Source organism: Agelaius phoeniceus, chromosome 4 (assembly GCF_051311805.1).
Source record: "Agelaius phoeniceus isolate bAgePho1 chromosome 4, bAgePho1.hap1, whole genome shotgun sequence".
Lineage (NCBI taxonomy): Eukaryota > Metazoa > Chordata > Aves > Passeriformes > Icteridae > Agelaius > Agelaius phoeniceus.
The window spans coordinates 42639990-42661327 of NC_135268.1; the positions used below are offsets into that span (position 1 = coordinate 42639990).

A 21338-nucleotide genomic window follows, 5' to 3' on the forward strand; every position below is an offset into this window, starting at 1 on the left:
CCTAGTCCTGTTTATCCATGGAGCAGAAACAGGCTGGCAGCGTCAGCTTTGGAACTGCCCTGAGTGATGCTTGCCTGGAGCGGCTCCTTTTGGATATGAAGAGCTGAGGTAAATGTTTTTGAAGGGTCTCTGTTAAGACAGGAAATAATCACTGGAAATGGTGGGCTCATTAATCTCTCCTGGGGGCCTGCTGCAGTCGCAGGATGATAAGATTTCAAGTGAAGTAGACATGCATACTTTGAAAACCCTTCAAGAATGCCTTGCTCCCATCAAGAAGGGTACTTTTGTTTTAAGAAGGCTGAATGATCATTGCATTGTACTGTTTGTGGATTTTCAAGTATGCATTATGAGCCCTAAGCATTTAAACTATTGAAAGAATTGATAACTTGTAAAAATCATCTTAGAGTCAACTGCAGCAAGGAGAAGGTTGGGGTTTAATCTTAAACTTTAAAGTTCTGTTCCTGTATTTGTAATAGCTGTAAATGTTTTGATTTGGGGGAGAGCATTGTTCTGTCCTTAAGGTCTTTTCCTTTCCTTTTCTCTCATTAATACTGGTACTTCTGTTTAGGGAACTGAAACACTAAATTAAATGCTCTGTTGACTTCCCTGTGGAGATAACATGCCAGGAAAACAGATGGCTTTTTTTTTTTGGTAATTTTATCATTTGCTTCAGTGAGTATCATCTCTTTAGTTTCTTGAGTTCACTATTATATGGCAGCTCAGATGCAAATGATACTCATCCATTAAAATACTAAGAGTATTTGTATCAGGTACCATCCCTACCAACATAAATACATAAAGGAAATCAAGTGAGATTAAAGATATGAGCAAAGATAATGGGAGAATATCTGGACTCAGTTATGTGTAGAACTTCAGGGAGCTCCATGTACCTTGAGTTGTCCTTCAGTATGCAAAAGACAACTTAGAGTTGCATCCAATACTTAGATGTGGCTTTAAGTTGGAAATATAAGGATAAAAACAGTTATAAAAGGAGAAGTTGCCATAATGTATTAGAAACTTGCTTAAAATAGGGATTTAAAATAATTTCTGAGAGACTTCCTTTTTGCTGTGTTTGCAGTCACAAACCTAACTATGTAGTTGTTTATTAACAGCAACTCATGTGAAAATCAAATGCTGTTTTTATCTACATGATTTTGCTAGCATTTAATGGTTTGAAAACATAGTAGAATAGATCCTTACTATTTATCCCTGAGCAGTCAGATAATCCAGAGCCAAGTAAAAGCCAAGTACTTTGCTACTGAATAATAGCCCCAGCCCAAAAAAGCATGAATGTTATCATTGAGCAAGAGGAAAAAAACCCCAGTGTATAAATGTAAATCAGTTGCATCCTGCAGATATTAAACATGATTTCTGCACAATAAGGTTCTATATCTGCTTTATCTGCTGCTCTTTTTTTTAAACCCTGGTAATTAGCTGAAGGGGATGGAATGTAGAATGCACAACCATTGCACTGGCTATAACTAAGTCTTATTCAGCTGACTGTCATCTTCACATTACTTTACTTTTTAACAGTACTGTGCAGTATTGATGTGGCATTATAAGATTTTTTTCTTAGTCATCTGACCATTTAGAGTGAACTTTGGTCAGTTGTCTGGAGGAGATATTGTATGATACGCTGTTCACATCAGGCACAAGAGGTTTGGGTTTGCAAATAAGATGTGTGGGAATAAGATGTGTGTCCTGCTGGGCTGGGGGGAAGAGAGCTCAGTCCCTCGTGACTCCAGGCAGTCAATGCTATGTTCAGTGAGGTATACTGGCCATCAGCTCCATGTGTTATCATTTGCCATGGCTGTAGGTAATTTCCTTAATGCCATCTGATAAATGTACATCCTGTATAGAGATCTTGGGCTGAGTCCTCCAACAAACTATAAAAAGAGCTGGGGGGGTTGGGTTTTGCTATGCATTTGAATAAGGATTTTTTTCCTCAACTTTTTTTGTGTAAACCCTTGAGTTATCATTGCAGAATGTTTCAAAATCATCATTCTGTTTCAAATGCAAACTTGCCAGTATCTGTACTGATGAGCGTAGCTGATTCATGGATGACAGATGCTTTGATCAGACAGGTCACAGAAGCAGTGCTACAATATTTTCATGTCGTAAAATACTGCCTCTGATTTGCTTTTCACAGAAGCAATGGTACAAGGATGTTTTCCTGTTGTAAAATACTCTCTCTGATTTGCTTTATTCTTAGATTCAAAAGGAAAAGAAACTGCAGCAATGAAAGCTGACCTCCTAAGGGCTCGCAATGTGAAGAGGTATATTAATCAGCTGACAGTGGCAAAGAAGCAATGTGAGAAGAGAATAAGGCTCCTGGGAGGCCCTGCTTATGATCAGCAGGAAGATGGCATTTCTGATGAAGGTGATGGCCCTCCAAGTCAGAAGGTATAAATGGCATTGTCTGAAGGTCCTTCTAAGTGTGTTACCACTGGATCATGTTGCCTCACTGTCGTTAATCCCTCCCTTCCCCCAGGAGTTCAAGTACAATTTAATTGCTGCGTGGTTTATTTACCTTGGGAAAAGGTTACTGAAGTACCTGAAAAGACACATTAGTTGCTCAGCTTGGAATAGTGTGCAATGTGAAACTTCACAGAGGGCTGAGTGGCTTGTAAGCATGTGTGATTTTTCAGACATACCACCTGTAGGGAGTTAATAAGGACATGCAGCTTTGCAGCTTTTGTGAAAGTAGCAACTTGCCTTCAAATAAAAGACTGCCAACATATGTGCAATATGTCTTTGGCCCTCGTTATACTTACTTTAGGAAATATGTGTGGGTTTTGAAGATACTGAATTATTCAAAAGTAAACACTTACGGAAGGCAATTGACAAAACTCTGAGCAGTTGTTGCAGAAAATCTTTGGCAAAGCTGCTGTGACTGAATGGTGGTTTTCAGTACCACTGTAGTCTGGAATTAGAAGTAACTATTGTGTTGGCCAGCATCTACAAAAATAAAATAACTACTTAGCCTTGCAAATCTTTAAAAATTTTAGTGACTTCTTTTGTAATCTGCTCTGTTCCCTTTGGGCAAAGCATAGTAGCTGTTGTATTCAAATGTGAAAAGATTTTATGTTTTTCATGTAGGTAGGAAATAGCTTTTCTTTTCCTGCAGGGATCTTTATTTTCATTATGGCCTTATAATAATTGTAACTTAGTAGCATATTAGAAGAAGTAGAATAATGGAGAAATAGTTCCTACTTTTTGTATTTTGTTTTTTCTTGAGTAAGGTCTGAAACACAATGATTCCTTACTCCCCACTTGTCCTTAAAGCATGATTTCAGGTGGCGTGTCATAGATTGTGCCAAGACAGTCCTGATCTCTTTCCTGAAGTTGAATGCAGCAAGTGGTGCCAAGAAGAAAAGAGAGCTGGGAGCATGTGGCAGCACTGCGTGAGCCAATGATGCCACTTTTGATGCCTGCTGAGATGTTATCAGCTTTTCTGGATAGATACATGGGACATAAGATTGTTCAATACTGCAGTCCAGCAGTGAAGATGCACTTGATAGGGGCAGGGATTGGTCAGGAATATAATAAAATATAATATTGTAATTAAAGGAATTCCTGAAGTTGATGTTGCATGTTTCATGAACCAATAGGGTTTTTTAGTGGGAGTTGCTGGCCTGGGGTTATATCCTGCAAATACACCAATGAGCAGCTCAATATTGAGTTAATGGTACTATTAATAGCAGTAATGACTTCTTGCAGAAGCATTTGTTGTGGTGATGGTGTAAACAGTGGGATCTGAGGCAGTTTTGCTTCTAAGCTGTTGGTGTTTCTGTGATGAAGCCCTAGAACTCCTCTAATGTCATGTCAGTAGAGAAAATAGGAAAAGTGCCTCTCCCTTCTCTTGTCCCTGATTCTCCATTGCCAGGAAAGAAGCTGTGGGAGGCTGTTTGAGAGGTGGAGGCCATGCTGTCCCCTTTTGAGCACAGAAAAATGCTTAGCTGAGGAATCAGTCTTTCTTCACTGCTGCTCCTTCATATCCTCCTCTAGCTCTGTTGTAGCTGCAGTCTGGGTACTTATTTCAGGGCAGCTGGTGTTGTTTTGGATGTTGGCCCCTCCTATTTGGACAGTATTGACTGAACACTCAGGCTCTTTTCTAAGCAAAAGAGAAAGGCATTGTTTGGGATTTAGTAGGTAAGATACATTAGCAGGTTGCAGCTTGTGGCCCTTAGAGTATGGTTGTGCTAACATTTCTATTAAGGTAGCATCTGAATTGCAGAACTAGCTTTTGCAGAAGAAACTGCATGTTTGCCTTCCTTTCTTCAACTTGCATGAAATAGGTCAGAAATGGATATTTACTGATGGTGTTTTGAATTAATATTTTAGATAAGTGTAGTGTAGAATCTTGAATACATTATTAACTTTGGGGGATTTTTGGTACTAGTTGAACAAAGAGTTGACTAGTGAATTAAACTTGTATTTTGATTTCACTTATGCATCCTATAGAAAGCTTTTTCTTGACTGCAGTAGTAGGGGAGTAATGGCATTGCTGGTAAAAAGTCTTTTATCCATGTTCTGATTATGGGCTTATATATGGAGATGGATTATTTGGAGCTGTCAGTGTTCTGTTTGATTATGTAGTCTTGTGATTTTTAGTCATTTGGTTTTGTATATGCTTCACTTACCTAATTTTCCTGAATCCAGGTTTTCTAGGGAAATCCTAAATATGTGAATTCTAATCAAATCCTTATAAGCAAACAAACAAACAGACAAACAAGCCACAGCTATTCTCTGAATCTGAGTTATGTCATTACCTCTGATCCTGATTTAAACTCTGCCCACAGTGTTAGATTTGTTTTTGGAGAAAATGCAGTTTGAGTAACTGTAATATATAAAGCATGTCTTTGTAGTCAGTGCTGTTTTAGTCCTTTTTCCTAGGAACTGTGCCTGCACAGCACACAAAAAATTAGTTGAATTTTTTGTCTGTGTTTATCCAGTGAATGGGTTTTTTTCCCCTCTGTTGTGCTGAGCACAACAGCCACCCCACCTTGTCTGTGAGATTTGACATATGGAGTCACAGCATCTTAGTGGAGCTGTTTTGTGGATCATGGGTTCTAGGAGGGGGTCTGGAGATCTGACCCTGAACTAGCTGTGAAATAGCAAGGAAAGCATCTGAGTGTATTTTGAGATGGAATGAGCTCATGTTCACAATCCAGCTGATGAAAACTAAGATGAAAGTGCTGCAGAACATCTTACTTCCATTGCAGAATATCTTACTTCCACTGCATCTCTGGATAGATGTTGATTTGACTGGTGACTTAGCAGATTTTCACAGTGATTTCTGAGCTTCAGATTGTAAGATCATATTATGTCAGGATACATCATGGTACAGAATTTGGGGAATGTTAAGCCAAGCTTCAATTGTTGTCGCCCGTTTGCCTGGTAATGGGTTTTCTTATGACAGAAGTATGTTTGTGAACATGTGAGTCTCAAGGCAGGGACTTTTACATTAGTGTATGTGCAGTAAAATAGTCAGGTACCTTATGTGGTTAGTATATACTTTCTGATACTTATATAATCATTGCATTTAGTTCACATTGCTGTGACAGAGAGACTTCTGATGACTTGTTTCTTTTCAAAGCATAACGAGATAAATATAGGCTTTAATTTTGGTCAGTATATGGAAAAAACATTAGTTAAGGGTTTTTTAAAATACAACTTGGAAAAAGATATTTATCAGTAATGGTTTTTACATTTCACTTATTCCTGGCTTCTACCAAAAAAAAAAAAAAAAAAGGAAAAAATCCAAAGCAGGAACCAGTTCTGCAGTCTGACTGTATGCTGTTATCCCAGCAGAAAATTAAATTTCCTTTAGTGACCCAAATGCTGTTCATCCCAACCATGTGCAGTGCTGTTACCAGCTTTATTTGGGCTATTCATTATAGGTCAGTGTGGTTGTAGTGAATGGGAATCTGGTGTGTTGCAAAGAAATACAATACTGTGCATCTAATCTGTGCCTAGTGCCTGTGCAGTCCTAAATTACCTAGTTGCTCTATGTTCCTGTCCAGAGAGAGGTTGTGACTGTCCTTAGGGATTTAACAAGACAAGTCTCTGCTCTGTAAGGCCAGGGACAAGTCTCCTCTGTGGGCACATGCTAGGGATACTGGTTAAAGCATCCCACTTAAGGAAAAAAATAGAAGAACCTAACCCTTTCCTAGTCTTAGGCACAGCCTGTGACCAGCTGTGATATATAAGTTAGATTCCTGTTAAAGCAGGGAATTGATGTGGCAACACTAAAGCTTCTGGTTTTTCCAAACCCAGAAGCTGCTCTTGAGTTAACAGGATTTGAAGGGTTGCTGTGGAGGCTGATAATTCTGAGATTATATCTGCTAACTGGATATTAGATTTGAGGGTGTGCAAATGCCCTAATGCCTGCCTATGTGCCAACATAGCTTAGAGTTTTGTGCTCTAATCCATGGTGATACTGAATCATAAAATGATCTTTTGCTGAGGATTACAAAATACTGCAGAACTTCTTTAAATCATGAAAGGAAGTAAGATCCACAGAACAGCTGGGTGCCAAAAAGGACTGTTGTGGTTTCTCCCCCAGGAGCAGCCAAGCCCCATGCAGCCCCTAGCTCACTCCCCCACCAGCAGGATTGGGGAGAGAATCAGAAGGGTAAAACCTAGAAAACTCATGGGCTGAGATAAAGACAGTTTAACAGGGAAAGCAAAAGCCACACACACAAAGCAATACAAGGAATGAATTCACAGCTTCCCATGGGCAGGCAGGTGTTCAGCCATCCCCAGGAGAGCAGGGCCCCATCACTTGTTACAGTGACTTGGGAGGACAAAGCCGTCACTCCAAACATCCCTCAAATGTCCCTCCCTTTACATACTGAGCATGCTGTCACATGGTCTGGCACATCCCTTTGGTCAGCTGGGGTCACCTGTCCTGGCTGTGTCTGCTCTCAGTCTCCTACACACCCCCAGTCTGCTCTGCAGTGTGGCAGTACCAAAAGCACAAAAGGCTTTGTGTAAGCTCTGCTTAGCATCAAAAAAGCATCTCTATGTTATCAGCCTTGTGTTTAGAACAAATCTAAAACATAGCCCCTGCCAGTCTCTTAAGAATGTTAACTTTACCCCAGCTAAAACCAACACACATGCATTTATGATTTTTCACCTCAAAACTGAAACCCTCTTGTGTCTATCAGTGTTGGTGTTGCAGCTGTAACATAACACTTATAGTACAGGACTGCTAACATTTAATGATTCCAGAATACTCCAGACTTAAAGAAAAATCAAGAAGACATTTGAGAGGTCTCATTTCTGCAAGGGAGTAAGCTTTTCTGCCATTAACTTATTTGTTTTAGCTTGCAAGTCTATCTATTAGGAGATTTGTGTAACCCTGTTGCTAGGCACCGCTGCTTTGGTTACCATGGGGCACTGGTGCAATGGGTCCTTTGTTAGGTGGGAGAGGTGTTTGCACTTGCCTTGCTCCCTGCAGCAGCACTTAGCCCCAGTTACTGCTGAGAGGGCTTTGTTTGTTTGTTGGTTACCCTCCTTGTGGCAGCCAGAGTGGGTCTAGCTTGGGTCATGGAAGCATAGAGACCAGGGTGACCTCTCACTCAAGAAGTGACAGCACATGCTCCTTGTTGTGATTTATTAACTGTGCTAGTCACAGAGCTGACAGTCCCTGAGATTGGGAAAACATCTGTTTGAGGGGCTGGAAGACCCTCTTACACTTGTATTTTAAATCATTGTCCCTGGTAGAATGATTGAATAGAAAATATGATGGTGCACAGTAATGAGGCTAAATCACAGACTGGCCTTTAAATTGCCGTGTCTGTGTTGTTCTTTTTGACAGCCTGATCACCATTTCTGTATTAATCTTAGCTTGAGCAAGGTACTCTCTGCTTTTCAGTGAGGTTTATAGAGTGAGCTTTTAAAGGCAGATATTCATATATCTGAATAGTTTTAAAGCTAAGAACAAAGTCATGTCCAGAAGATATTGGTATGGTAAAGGATAAAGGGAAGAATGGCAATGATTGTCACAGGGGAAATTTAAACATGTAAATGAGCATTTCATATAAGACAAATATAATTTACTTAAACACTGCCCAAAATTTGGGGGGGGTTGTTTCAGACAAAACATAAAGGACTGCAGTTGTTAAAGAACCACGTTTAGCTTGGCTTTTAAAGGCACTGATTTTATGCCAATAGTTGTGTATGTGCCCATGTAGGTGGTTTCCTCATGTGTAGCTTGAGACAATGAAACTGTTTTTCCTACATAATAACTTGGTTGCAGAGTTTCACAGGTGCTAGATTTAGGAAAATGAGCAATCATCCCAGAGAGGGAGGTATCCTGATGCTGACCAGAATTGTATTATTATTGTTAGGTATCAGAAAACCCATATTAGAGAAATTATTAATGCCTCAATCTCAGAGTTCACGTCTTGCTCCAAACCAAATAAACTTTGCTATAAAATGCAGAGTCATAGGAAGACTCATTAGCCCCAGTGCCTGAGGACCTTCTTTCTTTTCAAAGGAAAAAGTGTGAGTTGGTTGGTGCCTGTGAGAAACAAAGAAATTCAGACTACTTTAAGCAGTGTGTTTGGGTTCCTGGTGATAAAAGTAATGGCACTAAATAAGTGATATGAAAACTGGTTCAACTGCAAGACTGGAGGGTTGGAGGGAAAAGGTTGCTTGGTTTTGATGAGGAAACATCAAAAAATGGTCCTGTTTTTGGAAAATAGGAAAAACTTGGTCCTATTTTTCAAAGACAAGGTTATTAATTTTGTTCAGTATGGGAAGTTTTGATCATTTTGTCAGAGAAGCGTTTTGATTTCAGGTGTTTGTCTCAAAGAAAAGGCCTGGATTCACAAAAATAGTAGAGGATAAGGAAGTGATAATGGCTTTTTAATGCTACTTCTTAATGGCTGCAGCTTCTGCATGGGTACAGGAAGCCTGTGTTTCATTTCCTTTACTGCCTGATGTACACCCTCCTCACTCAGGAAAAGTCCTGAGCATTAGATCACAGAACATACTAGTTCCTGACTGTGTTTCTGATAGATGTTTTTCAATAACAGTGGGAACTGGGCACCAAATGCCCTGGCAGACAAGGTATTACATCTTTCTCTGTGTCTCTGGGAATAATTAAGATACATCTCAAAGCTCTGTGGGCTGTGGTATGGAAACTGTTGGTGTTTGAAACAAGAACAGATTATTTAGCTTTAGGGCTCCTCTGCTTTGCAGGAACATTGGAAGTTAAATTTTTGACAATAGCATTTCATGAGTGACTTGAAAGGCCATCTTAGTCCTTTGAAATGTATCCTGATTAGAAAGATGTGGAGGTATTTACTATCTGATAGAAGCATAGGTGAATTTATCTTCTGAGTACTTAAAACTCTTTTTTTTTTAAATGAAGCAAAACTATTACCGTAGGAGGTCTGTGTAGTTGAATCTAGGACACATTTGTGGGATGCATGGTGAAAAGATTTTCCCTATAAGGAAAGGAGCTAGAATTAGGCACTTTTCCAGTTTTTATTCTTAGTTTTCCCTTCTTCAGATTCTTCAGTTTGAAGAAATTTTGGCCAACCCTTCATACCGAGAGCACTTCCGGATCTACATGGAGAGGATGGACAAGATGGCTTTGATTGGCTTCTGGGAGTCTGTGGAAAATCTGAAGAATGCTAACAAGGTGGAAGAAGTTGCAAGCCTTTGTACATTGATGACACTGTTTGTTGTGGTATTGATGATAGGAAATGTCTTCATATTTCTGAAGTATCAATAGCATAGGATGGGTTCCAACCAATTTGGGGTATTTTTAGCTGCTTCATGTCAATATTTGAAGTTAATATTGCAATTAAAATTTGTGGGCTGTTGTGATGGTGATTTATTGTTGGTTGGTGTAACAACATCTGTTAAAAGGAATACTTGATATGCAAAAGGAGTAGCCCCCTCCACCAGAGAAAAAGCATGCAGTAAAGCATGCAGGCTTATTTGTATTAATTCACATGAAATCTAGAAGAACATTCCACTTGGATAGTCTGCACATAACTGTCTCATCTTGCCAATTACAAATAGCCCTTTCCATCCAAAATAATGAAATTGTGTGTATATACATTCTTAAAATCTTTTTGGAAGAGAGGTGTTGCTTTAAAAGACCTCCCCCTAATCTGTAGCAGCTAAGTTTTTCCAGGAATGCCACACTACTGATAGAGAGAAGAAACAATGCTATATCGTAATTTTGGCTAAAATAGAGTAGGAGTTAGAACCCTGAAACAAAGATAGGGAATATCACTTACAGTTGCAACAAGCAATGGTGCAGAGGAAGAATTTGTAGAATAAAAATTTGCTATTTGTGACCAGTGTGGTGGATTTCTGGGGGAAGCAATTAAACCTTCAGGATTCACTCTAGTATGAAATACAGATTTTATTATTGATTATCAGTTAACTTTTTGTTCACTGTAATTTTATTGCTCTTATTCCAATCAATTGGAAAACATAAAGCATCCTGTAAAGAGAGAGACAAATTGTAGAGTATGAGTAGTGAGCCATTAATACAGACTGAAAAAATGACTACCAACCAGCTCAAGCTAGAGAGTGTTGATAAAAATGGTTTGTCAGGCACTGTGAAGAGAGTTCTGTAAATCAGTGTTGACTTGCAAACTGCTCATGATTGGAAAAGGTACTATAAATCATTTTATGACTGCTCAGTTGTGATTTTTTGTCCTCCTGTTCAAAACAATATGCTTGTACATATGGACATGGATATATCTGCCACTACAGGGCAGCTTACACAAAGGCAGTGTCCTGCAGCCATGCATGTGGCTGTGGTATTGTCAGATGAGGCAGGTAAGGACATTGTGCCATTCTGAGGGAGTGGAGAAACCCTTTTTAATTCTCTCCAGTTTAGGGAGATGGTAATTCAGGGAACTGATAATGGGCTCTGCTGCATTACTTTCACTCTTTCCTGTTCATTAATGCAAAGTTCAATCCTGTGCACTTTACTGTGCTCAGTAAAAATACCCAGCCTCCTGTACTGGTAATTGTCTCTTCAATTGTGCTTTTTTTCCTCTTGCATTTTTTTCCCTTTTCCTCTGCAAATGAATTATAATGATGTGTAAAGTGAATTGATTCTATTCAGCAGAAGACAGGAGAGCTGATCCAGCTGAGCTTTCCCATCTGAATTTAAAATGGTGACCATACTGTTGCTCTAGCACTTTTCTTCCTTTTAATGCCAGCTTTTGGAACATGGATTTAAAAGAGTGGGTGTGGGAGCTCTGGCAATTGTAGGGCCCAGCTGTTCCTTCACTTACCAAATATCCATACTTAACTTGTAAAATGATTGCTTAGCAGAGGTGCACAGGCAGGCAGCATGCTTGGTCTCAGTAAGAGGTTTACAGATGTCTTCTCATACATTTGGATAGGAAATTAGCTTGATTATCCTTCAAATTGTGCACCTGGGTCCTGAGTCATCTTGATATATTCAGTATCTTTTCATTATTCTTTTCTCCCTCCCTCTCCCTTGCTTCCTAGGCTGAAATACCTCAACTGGTGAGTGAAATTTACCAGAATTTTTTTGTGGAAAGCAGAGAAATACCTGTGGAAAAATCCCTTTATAAGGAAATACAGCAAAGTCTTGTGGGAAATAAAGGCGTTGAAGTATTCTACAGAATTCAGGCAGATGTTTATGAAACTCTAAAGGACAGATACTACCCCTCATTCATTGTCAGTGATTTATATGAGAGATCAGTCAAGCAGGAGGAAGAAAGAAGTTCTGCTCAGCTAACTCCTGAGGACAAAGATGAAGTGGTGAGTCACACAGACAATTTCTTTCACTGTTATTTAAAGTGATCTGAGAGACTGTCCTGAGAAAAGAATGTAGTAGCATCTTCTGTCCTTCAGCTTTGGACTACCCTTCTTTATTTTACTCATTTATTTATAAATATCATCACTCGTATAGTTTCATCTGGTAGAACTTTTTGTTTACATGCTCTTTCAAATAAAATGGTACAAAATGACAGACTACTTAAATTTTAATTTAGTTGGAGTAGATAGTTCAGATTCCTAAGCCTTCTCTATTTCACATCTTTCATTATGCTCCTTAGAAACAGAGAATGCAAGACATACTTTGTATAGGCTCAGCTGCTCTGCTTTTGAGTGGAAAAATTCTCACTGAAACATCAGTTGGTTTCTGCCCAGACACTGTCCCTGTCTCCCATGCATTTCCTAGGTACTAAATAGGTATTAAAATTGCACAAAAGAGAAGAAAAAGTAATGTAAAATATAACCTTAGTGGTTTTTATTGATTAATTGAATAACTTATTAGACCATGTTGGAAGATAAATCTGGCACAAGAACTCGAAGTACTAAACCAGAGCATTCAAAATGTCATAAGCAATAAGCCAATGGCAACTCTTTTTGGGGCAGGTTTTTTCCTTGGGCTGTCTCAATCAGTCTTGTCAGGGCAACTTGTGTGTTGTGTTTATACAAGAACATTTTGACAAGAGCATGTCTCAGACTGTTGAGTGCCTCTTTCAGTCAGGCTGCTGCTTCAGATCAGCATGGGTGTCTTCAATTTACAGTGAACTTGCTCAGAACTCAATGAAATGTAACAGTTTGTCTAAAACCAGATCTAAATAAACAAATAAGCAGAATCTAGAAGTGCTGATGTACATTCTGCAATTTAGAAACAATTTTTCCAGAACCTAAGGCTTTTATATTTACTCCTTAAATGACTTTAATTTCTGTAGGTGAGGTGCTCTAGTCTTTGTGTATCCGCAAATCTGCAGAGATGAATAGTTGTAAGTGAATTACTTGCAATATGTGCTTTTATAGCTTGATGAATCTTTTCAATGCTTGTTTTCCCCTGTATTCTTTTCCTGGATAAAATATTCAAGATGTGTTTTCTAGTTTTCTCACTGCTAACTCAGCTCTGTGTTGAGAGTGATAGGGACTTCAAAGGCTTTGTGTTCTTGTGCTTGCAGTCACTGAGGCTTTGCACAATGGCTCTGAACAGTTTTGTCCAGAACTTCTTGAAGCATTAAATGCTGTGCTTTCTAATTTCTTCATATGGTTTATTCAAAGTCTAACACAGATAATGATTTCTCTAAGGAAACTGACACAATACTTTAGGGCTAGCTGTACTGATAACATCTACTTTAGCTGCCAAAAAGTCAGATTTTTCACATCAGCATCATCTGTCCTTCCTTTGAGTCCTTGGATATGTGTGGACCAGATATGAAGTCTATGTAAGCTGTGAAGCCTTAAAGACTAATATATTGCCAAGTCTGCCCATACCATTCAAAACAGTTAAAAAAAAAAATCCAACAACTAATTAAGTATGAAGTTGTATATACTGCTTGAGTATCCCTTGAATAGAGCAGTTCTTATGGTGCTGTGCCATGCTTCAGGGTTTTTGAGGTGAAAACAAATTATAAGAGTCTTTCTGAAACTTCCCATGTTCTTTCAAATTTTGGTGAAAATGCAGTACTGGCTAATAAGTTTGTGGGTTTTTTTCTCCCCATATATTGGAAATGACAGCTGAGAAATTGGATGTCTCTGAAGGGATACATATTGTTAGGAAGTACAGATTGTTTTTTGTTTAGTTTGGGTTTATGTCCTCACTTCCTGGGGCACTGTGAGCATCATCTGTGTTCATTTTCTATAAATTTCACTGCTATAGCTGAATAGATAAAAGCCATTTCATGCATCTCATGCACTGCTGTAGCTGAATAGATAAAAGCCATCTCATGCACTCAAGGAGATGAGGACAAAAGGATGAGCCCTGATTAAATGTGAGAACATCAAGTCACAAGATAGGAATCTGGGAAGGGCCAGAGTGCTGTTTCTGCTCCAGGTGGAACAACTCTTTCTTCTTCCCAGCCTGGTACCACTTTCTGGGACAAACCTCCAAGTATTTCTACTTGGACAAATATCACAGGTAGAAACATAGAAGCAGGCAGTGCTGGCATCCAGCAGTTTGAGAAGAGGATCTGGTGATGGCATTGGTGCTGCATGTGTCAGATCACTAAAATAAGGCTGACATCTGTGTTCTGCGTCACTCACAGAAATGGAAGCCATTGTCAGCTTACCAATGAAGGGAAGACAGTGCAATCCATTATGATCTCAGCTTTGAGTGAACTGGTTGGTTGTTAAATTTGATATTTTGAATATAAGCTATTTGATCTTTTGATCTTGTAATTCTGGCTTTTTTTTTTTGTTGTTTTTTGTTTTGTGATAAACCTAGTGATTCAGCACTGTTGTTTGCTTTAACTATCTGAAAAGTTAATGACAGAGAAATCATGCAGCCTGCTTCTGGGAGCACAGCCTCACTGATTTGTAATTAATTGCAATTCTTTGACTGCTAGCATTGGACTTCCTATGAAAAGTCATCTAATTGTTCTGTGTTGAAAATAGCATTTTTGATTCATTCTTTACCTCTGTGCTTCCCCACAAGTGTGGGGTTTTTAATGGTTCTTTACATTAGCATTTTAAATAACACCCAATATTGTTAATTATTATTATTTGTGTTATTGTAGTGCCAGAAGACAACATTGTGAGCTGAGGTCTATACTCATGCTTGGAGGCAAGTTTCTGACCCTAGGAGTTCATAGTCCATGCAAAATAGAGAGAAGAAAGGACAGGGCATGGAGCTCATGGGTTTTTACTCAGCCACAGAGCAGGCAAATGCAGAGCTAGAAAAGGGCATGGATTTCTCAACCTAGAACTCCTGACTTCTGCATTATGTTTGAGGATCATGCTAAGGAGATTAGTTATTGTTGCTACTGTTATCTCTTCTCAGACTTTCTTAAATAAGATATAAGATGGAATTTACAACAGGATTGTCTCCTCTAAAACTCACAGAATTTACAAGAGAATGAGAGTTCCTTCTGTTAACTTTTTCTTTATGATACAAGGATATAGTTTACTTAGTTAGAATATGATTAAATAACCTAGAACCCCTCTTCATGAGAATAGACTCAGCTTCCCACAGATAAATTTAGATATACTCAGTCACAAACAGACCTCAAAGATCTTTGAACATGGCAGCAGTAAAAGCTGAGTGCTGTTTGCTAGATCTCAAGGTCTTCATGTCTATTTAGGGAAGTACAGTAAGAAGGGGGATGTTGAGCTATATGTCAGAAGATATTAAGGAAAATGTCACTGAAAGGTGTGAAGTTTTCTATTTTTTTGCAGCCTGTAGTACACAAGATGGAAAAAGCTATTGGTTTGTCTGAATGAATATATGAAAATGATTTATGAATTTAGGGTAAGGCATATGTGCTTTTAACACATTTTTATTAACACTTCTAAAAACAGCAGTAAAATCTGTGTAGAAAGCTAAAGGACTTGGTTTAGATTGTTCTGCAGGATGACAAATCTGTTTTGTGAAGGTTTGTGGGAGGCAGGTCTGTTTGTTAGAAATATGGAATTTTTTTGGTTTTATTCCCTCCTGCCCCATCCTCATTATCTTTCAGCTCAGTGCTAAGTATTTACTTTTCTATCTGGCTCTGAATATTCATCATGACTACTAAGCTGTTTTTGCTTTTAAAACAAACTTTAACTCTACCTCTCATTAACACTAAAGCCTTAGCTGGAAGGTCATTTTTACCCTGTTGCTGTGAGTTGACAAGGAACCGTACTAGAAGTGGTAATGAGGCTTTGTCTGTTGGGGTTTTTGGTTTTGGTTTGGCTTTTTACAACAGACTGACATTTCATGTTGGATCTGAAGGCTGGAATATCTGTTATTACCTACATTTTCATCTATATCAAGAAGCAAACATAACTCACCTCCTGCCCCATCCCTGTCAGTGTTCAAGGCCAGGCTGGATGGGGCTCTGACCAGTCTGGTCTAGTGGGAAGTGTCTATGCCAATGGCAGTGAGATCAGAACTGTGTGATCTTTAAGGTCCTTTCCAGCTGAAACCATTCTGTCATTCTGTGAATAACTGTCTCTTTTCTCATATTAATGTAGCAATTACCCCCACCCTCTATTCCTAGAGCCAAGGCTGTTGTGAAGAAGCTACTGAAGAATGCAGCACAAGAATTAATGAACAGGCCAGTTATGCTGTAAATAAACTTCGCCAGCTAAATGACAAGCTTGAGTATAAGAAACAGGCTCTAAATTCCATTTGTAATTCACCAAAACCCGACAAAAAGGTACAAAACTTTAGTATCTTCAGTTCTTTCATTTGATTTTATTTTTTTATTTTTGGGTAAGTGTATGTTTGTGTCATATCCAGTTGTCACATTTTGGATGGGTCAGATGGTTATTTCACTCAATTTGTTAAACAGAAGGTGAAATCAGAACTTAGTTTAATTGTTTAGTTACAATAGCTTTTAAATATGGCGAATAAACTTGTGAATGTGATATATATTGCTCTGTTGGCCATGGAATAAGGATCACTCTCCTGTGCTGCCTTGTCGGTGGCAAGGGCTGTTTCTCCCTTGCCTCCCTTCCCTGCCCTGCTGTGCCTCGGGCATCCGGCACCGCCGCTGCTGCTGCCAGGGATGCACTGCTCAGCTCCTGTGCCCTCTGCTGCCAGGGATGCACTGATCAGCTCCTGTGCCCTCTGCTGCCAGGGATGCACTGATCAGCTCCTGTGCCCTCTGCTGCCAGGGATGCACTGCTCAGCTCCTGTGCTGCCAGGGATGCACTGCTCAGCTCCTGTGCTGCCAGGGATGCACTGCTCAGCTCCTGTGCTGCCAGGGATGCACTGCTCAGCTCCTGTGCTGCCAGGGATGCACTGCTCAGCTCCTGTGCCCTGTGCTGCCCAGGGATGCACTGCTCAGCTCCTGTGCCCTGTGCTGCCCAGGGATGCACTGCTCAGCTCCTATGCCCTGTGCTGCCCAGGTGCTGCGCTGCTCAGCTCCTGTGCCCTGTGCTGCCCAGGGATGCACTGCTCAGCTCCTGTGCCCTGTGCTGCCCAGGGATGCACTGCTCAGCTCCTGTGCTGCCAGGGATGCACTGCTCAGCTCCTGTGCCCTGTGCTGCCCAGGGATGCACTGCTCAGCTCCTGTGCTGCCAGGGATGCACTGCTCAGCTCCTGTGCCCTGTGCTGCCCAGGGATGCACTGCTCAGCTCCTGTGCCCTGTGCTGCCCAGGGATGCACTGCTCAGCTCCTGTGCCCTCTGCTGCCCAGGGATGCACTGCTCAGCTCCTGTGCCCTCTGCTGCCCAGGGATGCACTGCTCAGCTCCTGTGCCCTGTGCTGCCCGGGTGTTGCACTGCTCAGCTCCTGTGCCCTGTGCTGCCCAGGGATGCACTGCTTGGCTCCTATGCCCTGTGCTGCCCAGGGATGCACTGATCAGCTCCTATGCCCTGTGCTGCCCGGGTGTTGCACTGCTCAGCTCCTGTGCCCTGTGCTGCTGCTCCAGGGCACAGCACAGCGCCCTCGACTGCAGCACCAGCTCTTCATATCACTCCGAATTCTCCCTTTGAGGACAGCGTGCTTTCTCCTAGCTCCTAATAAAGGAATCAGTCACTCCTAAAGGTCTGGGCTTCCTCCAGCTAAGGGATAAAAAACCCCAGACCTTTAGGGGTGACTGATTCCTTTATTAGGAGCTAGGAGAAAGCATGCTGTCCTCAAAGGGAGAATTCGGAGTGACATGAAACTTTAACCTCTGGACTAGGGCAAACAAAAAACATCCTTTTGTCTTTGCAAAGTGAAACAGGTAACTAATCTGAGAATATACTCAGGAGAAGCAAGGGGCTTGCACATGGCTTGGGCCAACTTACTTGTGTTGATTTTACAACAGGCCTGTTGTTCAGATGCAGTTGGGCCTGTCTTGTCAGCTGTAATGGGATTTGGTTGCAGATGGTAGATGGTGGGTAAGATGAACAAGGAGCCAAGGTGTTTTCCTAAAATCCTGCTGCTAGCGATGACAAAAATGTACCTGGGTATTAGTCATTGCTCAGAACCTGGCTGGCTTCTTTATACATTTTTCCTTCACTCAGGGTGAGTGTAAGACGCTTGTCAGAATAGGAGTTGACACCCCAGCTCTGGGCATAGCCACCTCCAGGAGAAAGGTGTGGGCACTAGAGTTTGTGCCACCCTGGCTGGCTTCATTCCCTCTGTCCCTTCCACATCTTCCTTCTGCCAGAGGGTACTGCAGACAACTGAAAATGTTTGCAGCTGTTCTGGAGCGTCCCCCTTCCAACCCAAACCCTTCTATGATTCTCTATAACTAAACCTTTATATTTTGTTCCATTCACATGAATGTTCTATGTTCCTTTTGCTTTCTTGAAACCATAACAGCTATATTCTTTCTGTACTTAGGCTCTTGAGGAGCAGGGATTGTACCCCTACTGAAGATGTGGGTTTTTCCCTTTATGTTTTGTTTCTAAAATGGTCTTGGAAAATAGCTACATCTCTGAAACAGAATAAACAGAATAGTAAAATGGATCCAGTATTATTGTAAAGTCTCAGTATTCAGTTTGTAAATGTAACACCTGTTTACTTATGATAAAATCTTACCAGTTGTTCTGTATTTATTGAATGTTCTGGATGCTGCTGGAGTGAATGTAAGGTGATTGTAGAGAAGGCTCAGCATTGATAGCACATAAAATACAAAATTATTCTGAAGGCGAGGTATTTGCTAGAAAATTGTTATATAGCTGTCACATATATATTTTACATCTGACATGAGACAAAAATTCTGAACAAAATAGAATTCCTGTAGCTCTGTAGAATGCACCACTTGTGGTGTAAGTGATACAACTGATAAATTTGGCTAAATGGTATATCATGCTTAAAAATGGAAAAGTGTCATCTGCTTTTGCTGTGTTTCTAATGTCACATCTTATGTATATTTCCACCTTCTCTTGTCATACTGTCTCCTGGCAGGATGTTTGGCTACTTTTTGTGCTTTTCACAATAAGAAATCCTTGCCTTTCCAAAACTAGAATGAAATAAGTGATAACTTTGAGTGATTTCTAACATAGCTAAGTACCTAGAAATGAAATCTATTCCCAGGTTCTTCAGTCACATGATGTGTACCTGAAAATTATAGAGATGCCTTCAATAAGGTATATTTCATTAATTTCAAATTTTATAAAAAATACTGTGTGTAATATATAATCCTATCTCAAGTGTCTTATATGCTGGTAGTGTGATAGTAGTTGTACTTCTAAATTGTTTTGTTTTTTTTTTTTTAATGTAAGGGTTGACCTTTAAGATTGCTGTGTGCTCTACAAGTTTGAGACATCATTGATTTTCTCACTTGTAATTTATTTTTTTTAATCCACAGAAATTGTTCTCCCTCTGCTTTTGTACCTTTTCTTCTTTCAGAACAGTGTCCCTAAAGACATAAATCTTGTGTGCTGCACAAGCTTTTCCCCACCAATTGTAATGAATAAACTTTTCTCTGCAGATTGTTTCTAAGCTGAAGGATGAAATTACTCTGATGGAGAGAGAGCACAGTGACCTTCAGCTGCACATTGCAAGAACAGACTGGTGGTGTGAGAATCTTGGCATGTGGAAAGCCTTCATTGTCTCAGGAGAGGTAGGGGATTTTTTTCTGCCTTTTGACCTGCTGGGTCTATTCAAACTTGCATGAAAAGCAGAAGAAAAATATGTAGATACTTTCCTTATACCTGTTTATACTTAAAATTTACTTGTGGGGGAAAGAACCCTAACTTCCTCTGAGCTCCTCTTCTGTCTCTCCACTGGCTTCTATGATGCATACACAGAGTTTCTGTTCCTTAAACACTGATGTAATGGAGTTATAAAAATTACCTGCATGTACATAAACAAATTTTGGCAGTGGGTAAGGTAATTTGCTATCTTAGGGGCACTGTTTTTCATGAGAACTTTGTCTTCCTGTATTACCATGCTATTGCACTTGGGTGCAGTTGTGTCTCTGCTGTGTCTCATAGATGCAGTGCTTATACTTTTTGGGTTTTGTATTTAATGGCTGTACCCTTTCAAGGGGCTTGAATGCCTGGAAAGAAAGTGCTTTATATCTCTAAGTTGTAGAAGTTGTTACTTTTTTTTGGTCTTGTTTTGCTGTTCCATTTGAGCATAGGCAGAAGTTGTAGAATGCATGCAGAAAAATGTGATGAAAACAGAAAGTATTATCATCTTCTGGCTCTCTAGTAACACTAGAGAAACACTAGTAACACTACCATGAAAGGAACTCAGTGAATGCTTGCTATTTAGTAAGTGTAGGCTGACATACATAAGTAGTCTTCTTGACAGTATCACTGTGAAGATCTAAAGATTAATTGTGTCTCTACTGCCTTGCCTTTGTGTGCCACTAAGAAAATGTTCCTGAAAAGAATACAAATAGTTTTCTTGAGGTAACTCTTTGTTGAAGCAAAAAAGTATGTGCTGTGGAGTTTATTTGGTTGTGTCTTAAGCTCTTGCAAGCCAGGTCTTTCAACAGTTAAAGTCACTGTAAAAGAAAGAAATCCAACAGGTCAAAAAATGTAAGGTGCCAGTTTTAAAACCAAATTCTCCATGTGGAAACATCTGGATTTGTTTTTGTTTTAATGCTCTTTGCAGGTGGCACTTTTGAGAACTGAAAAGTTCTTAAGTTGTCTTCTTAAGAGTTATTTGTAGCTTTTGAAACCTGATCTTAAAATCTGGTAAACTCTGGGTGCAGAATGGCAGCTTTCTGCACAAACATACATATTTATATAACATCATATGCACATATTTATAGATCATATTTATATACATATTTTTATCACATATTTATATTTATGTAACCGTATCCACCTGTCCAGTGTCTCTCTACCAGAGGAGAAGGTGCTTTGGCTAAATTGGAGAGATATTGGAAGAGGCTTTTAATTGCTTGCTGCCTTAGCTATGACTTATAAGTAGTACTGGATTAGGAAATTAAATATAGGCTTGCACTATAAATTGTGCTGTTTGCAGCTCCATGCTTCATAGGGTAGGCTGGAGAAAACATGGGTGTTGTAGTTATCTATGGTAATTAATTGCTTGAGAATATTCTAGCTGCAGTTGATGATTTCAGGGGGCATGAGTAGATGACCTAGTCTTTCTATCTGCAAAATACATTGTTGCCAATCCCAGAATATAGCTCTGTGATTTTAGAGAGAGAAAATCTTGGCCCTGTTGTTTAGCAGAAAAGTTTAGTAAAAGTAATTTTTGCCATAGATCTTGAGCTGAAAGTGTAATAGCCAGTCATTGAGCTTTTAAACTGATCTGCTAAATCAGTAAACAGAGAATGCACAAAAGAAAAAAATTACTTAAGTCTTGGGGAAAAAACATGTCCAAACTCTTGTTCTCTTGTTTGTAATCTCTTATCTTGAATAGTTCAGTCTTTATGCTTTTGAGTAATTTAAATATAATAAGTCTATGTGTGTGAACTATATATATATATATATATATATATATATATATAAAAT

The 21338-nt window shown here is 39.7% G+C and overlaps 1 protein-coding gene across 1 annotated transcript in view; it reads left to right on the forward strand.

The window, feature by feature from the left end:
• Window positions 1-21338, forward strand: part of SNX25 (sorting nexin 25) — an 82938-nt gene that overhangs the window by 47782 nt on the left and 13818 nt on the right. Inside the window, exons 7-11 of the mRNA XM_054632769.2 lie at window positions 2213-2403; window positions 9527-9658; window positions 11500-11775; window positions 15966-16124; window positions 19337-19468. Of these exons, the coding sequence (XP_054488744.2) occupies window positions 2213-2403; window positions 9527-9658; window positions 11500-11775; window positions 15966-16124; window positions 19337-19468 (890 nt within the window). The remainder of the gene's footprint in view (window positions 1-2212; window positions 2404-9526; window positions 9659-11499; window positions 11776-15965; window positions 16125-19336; window positions 19469-21338) is intronic.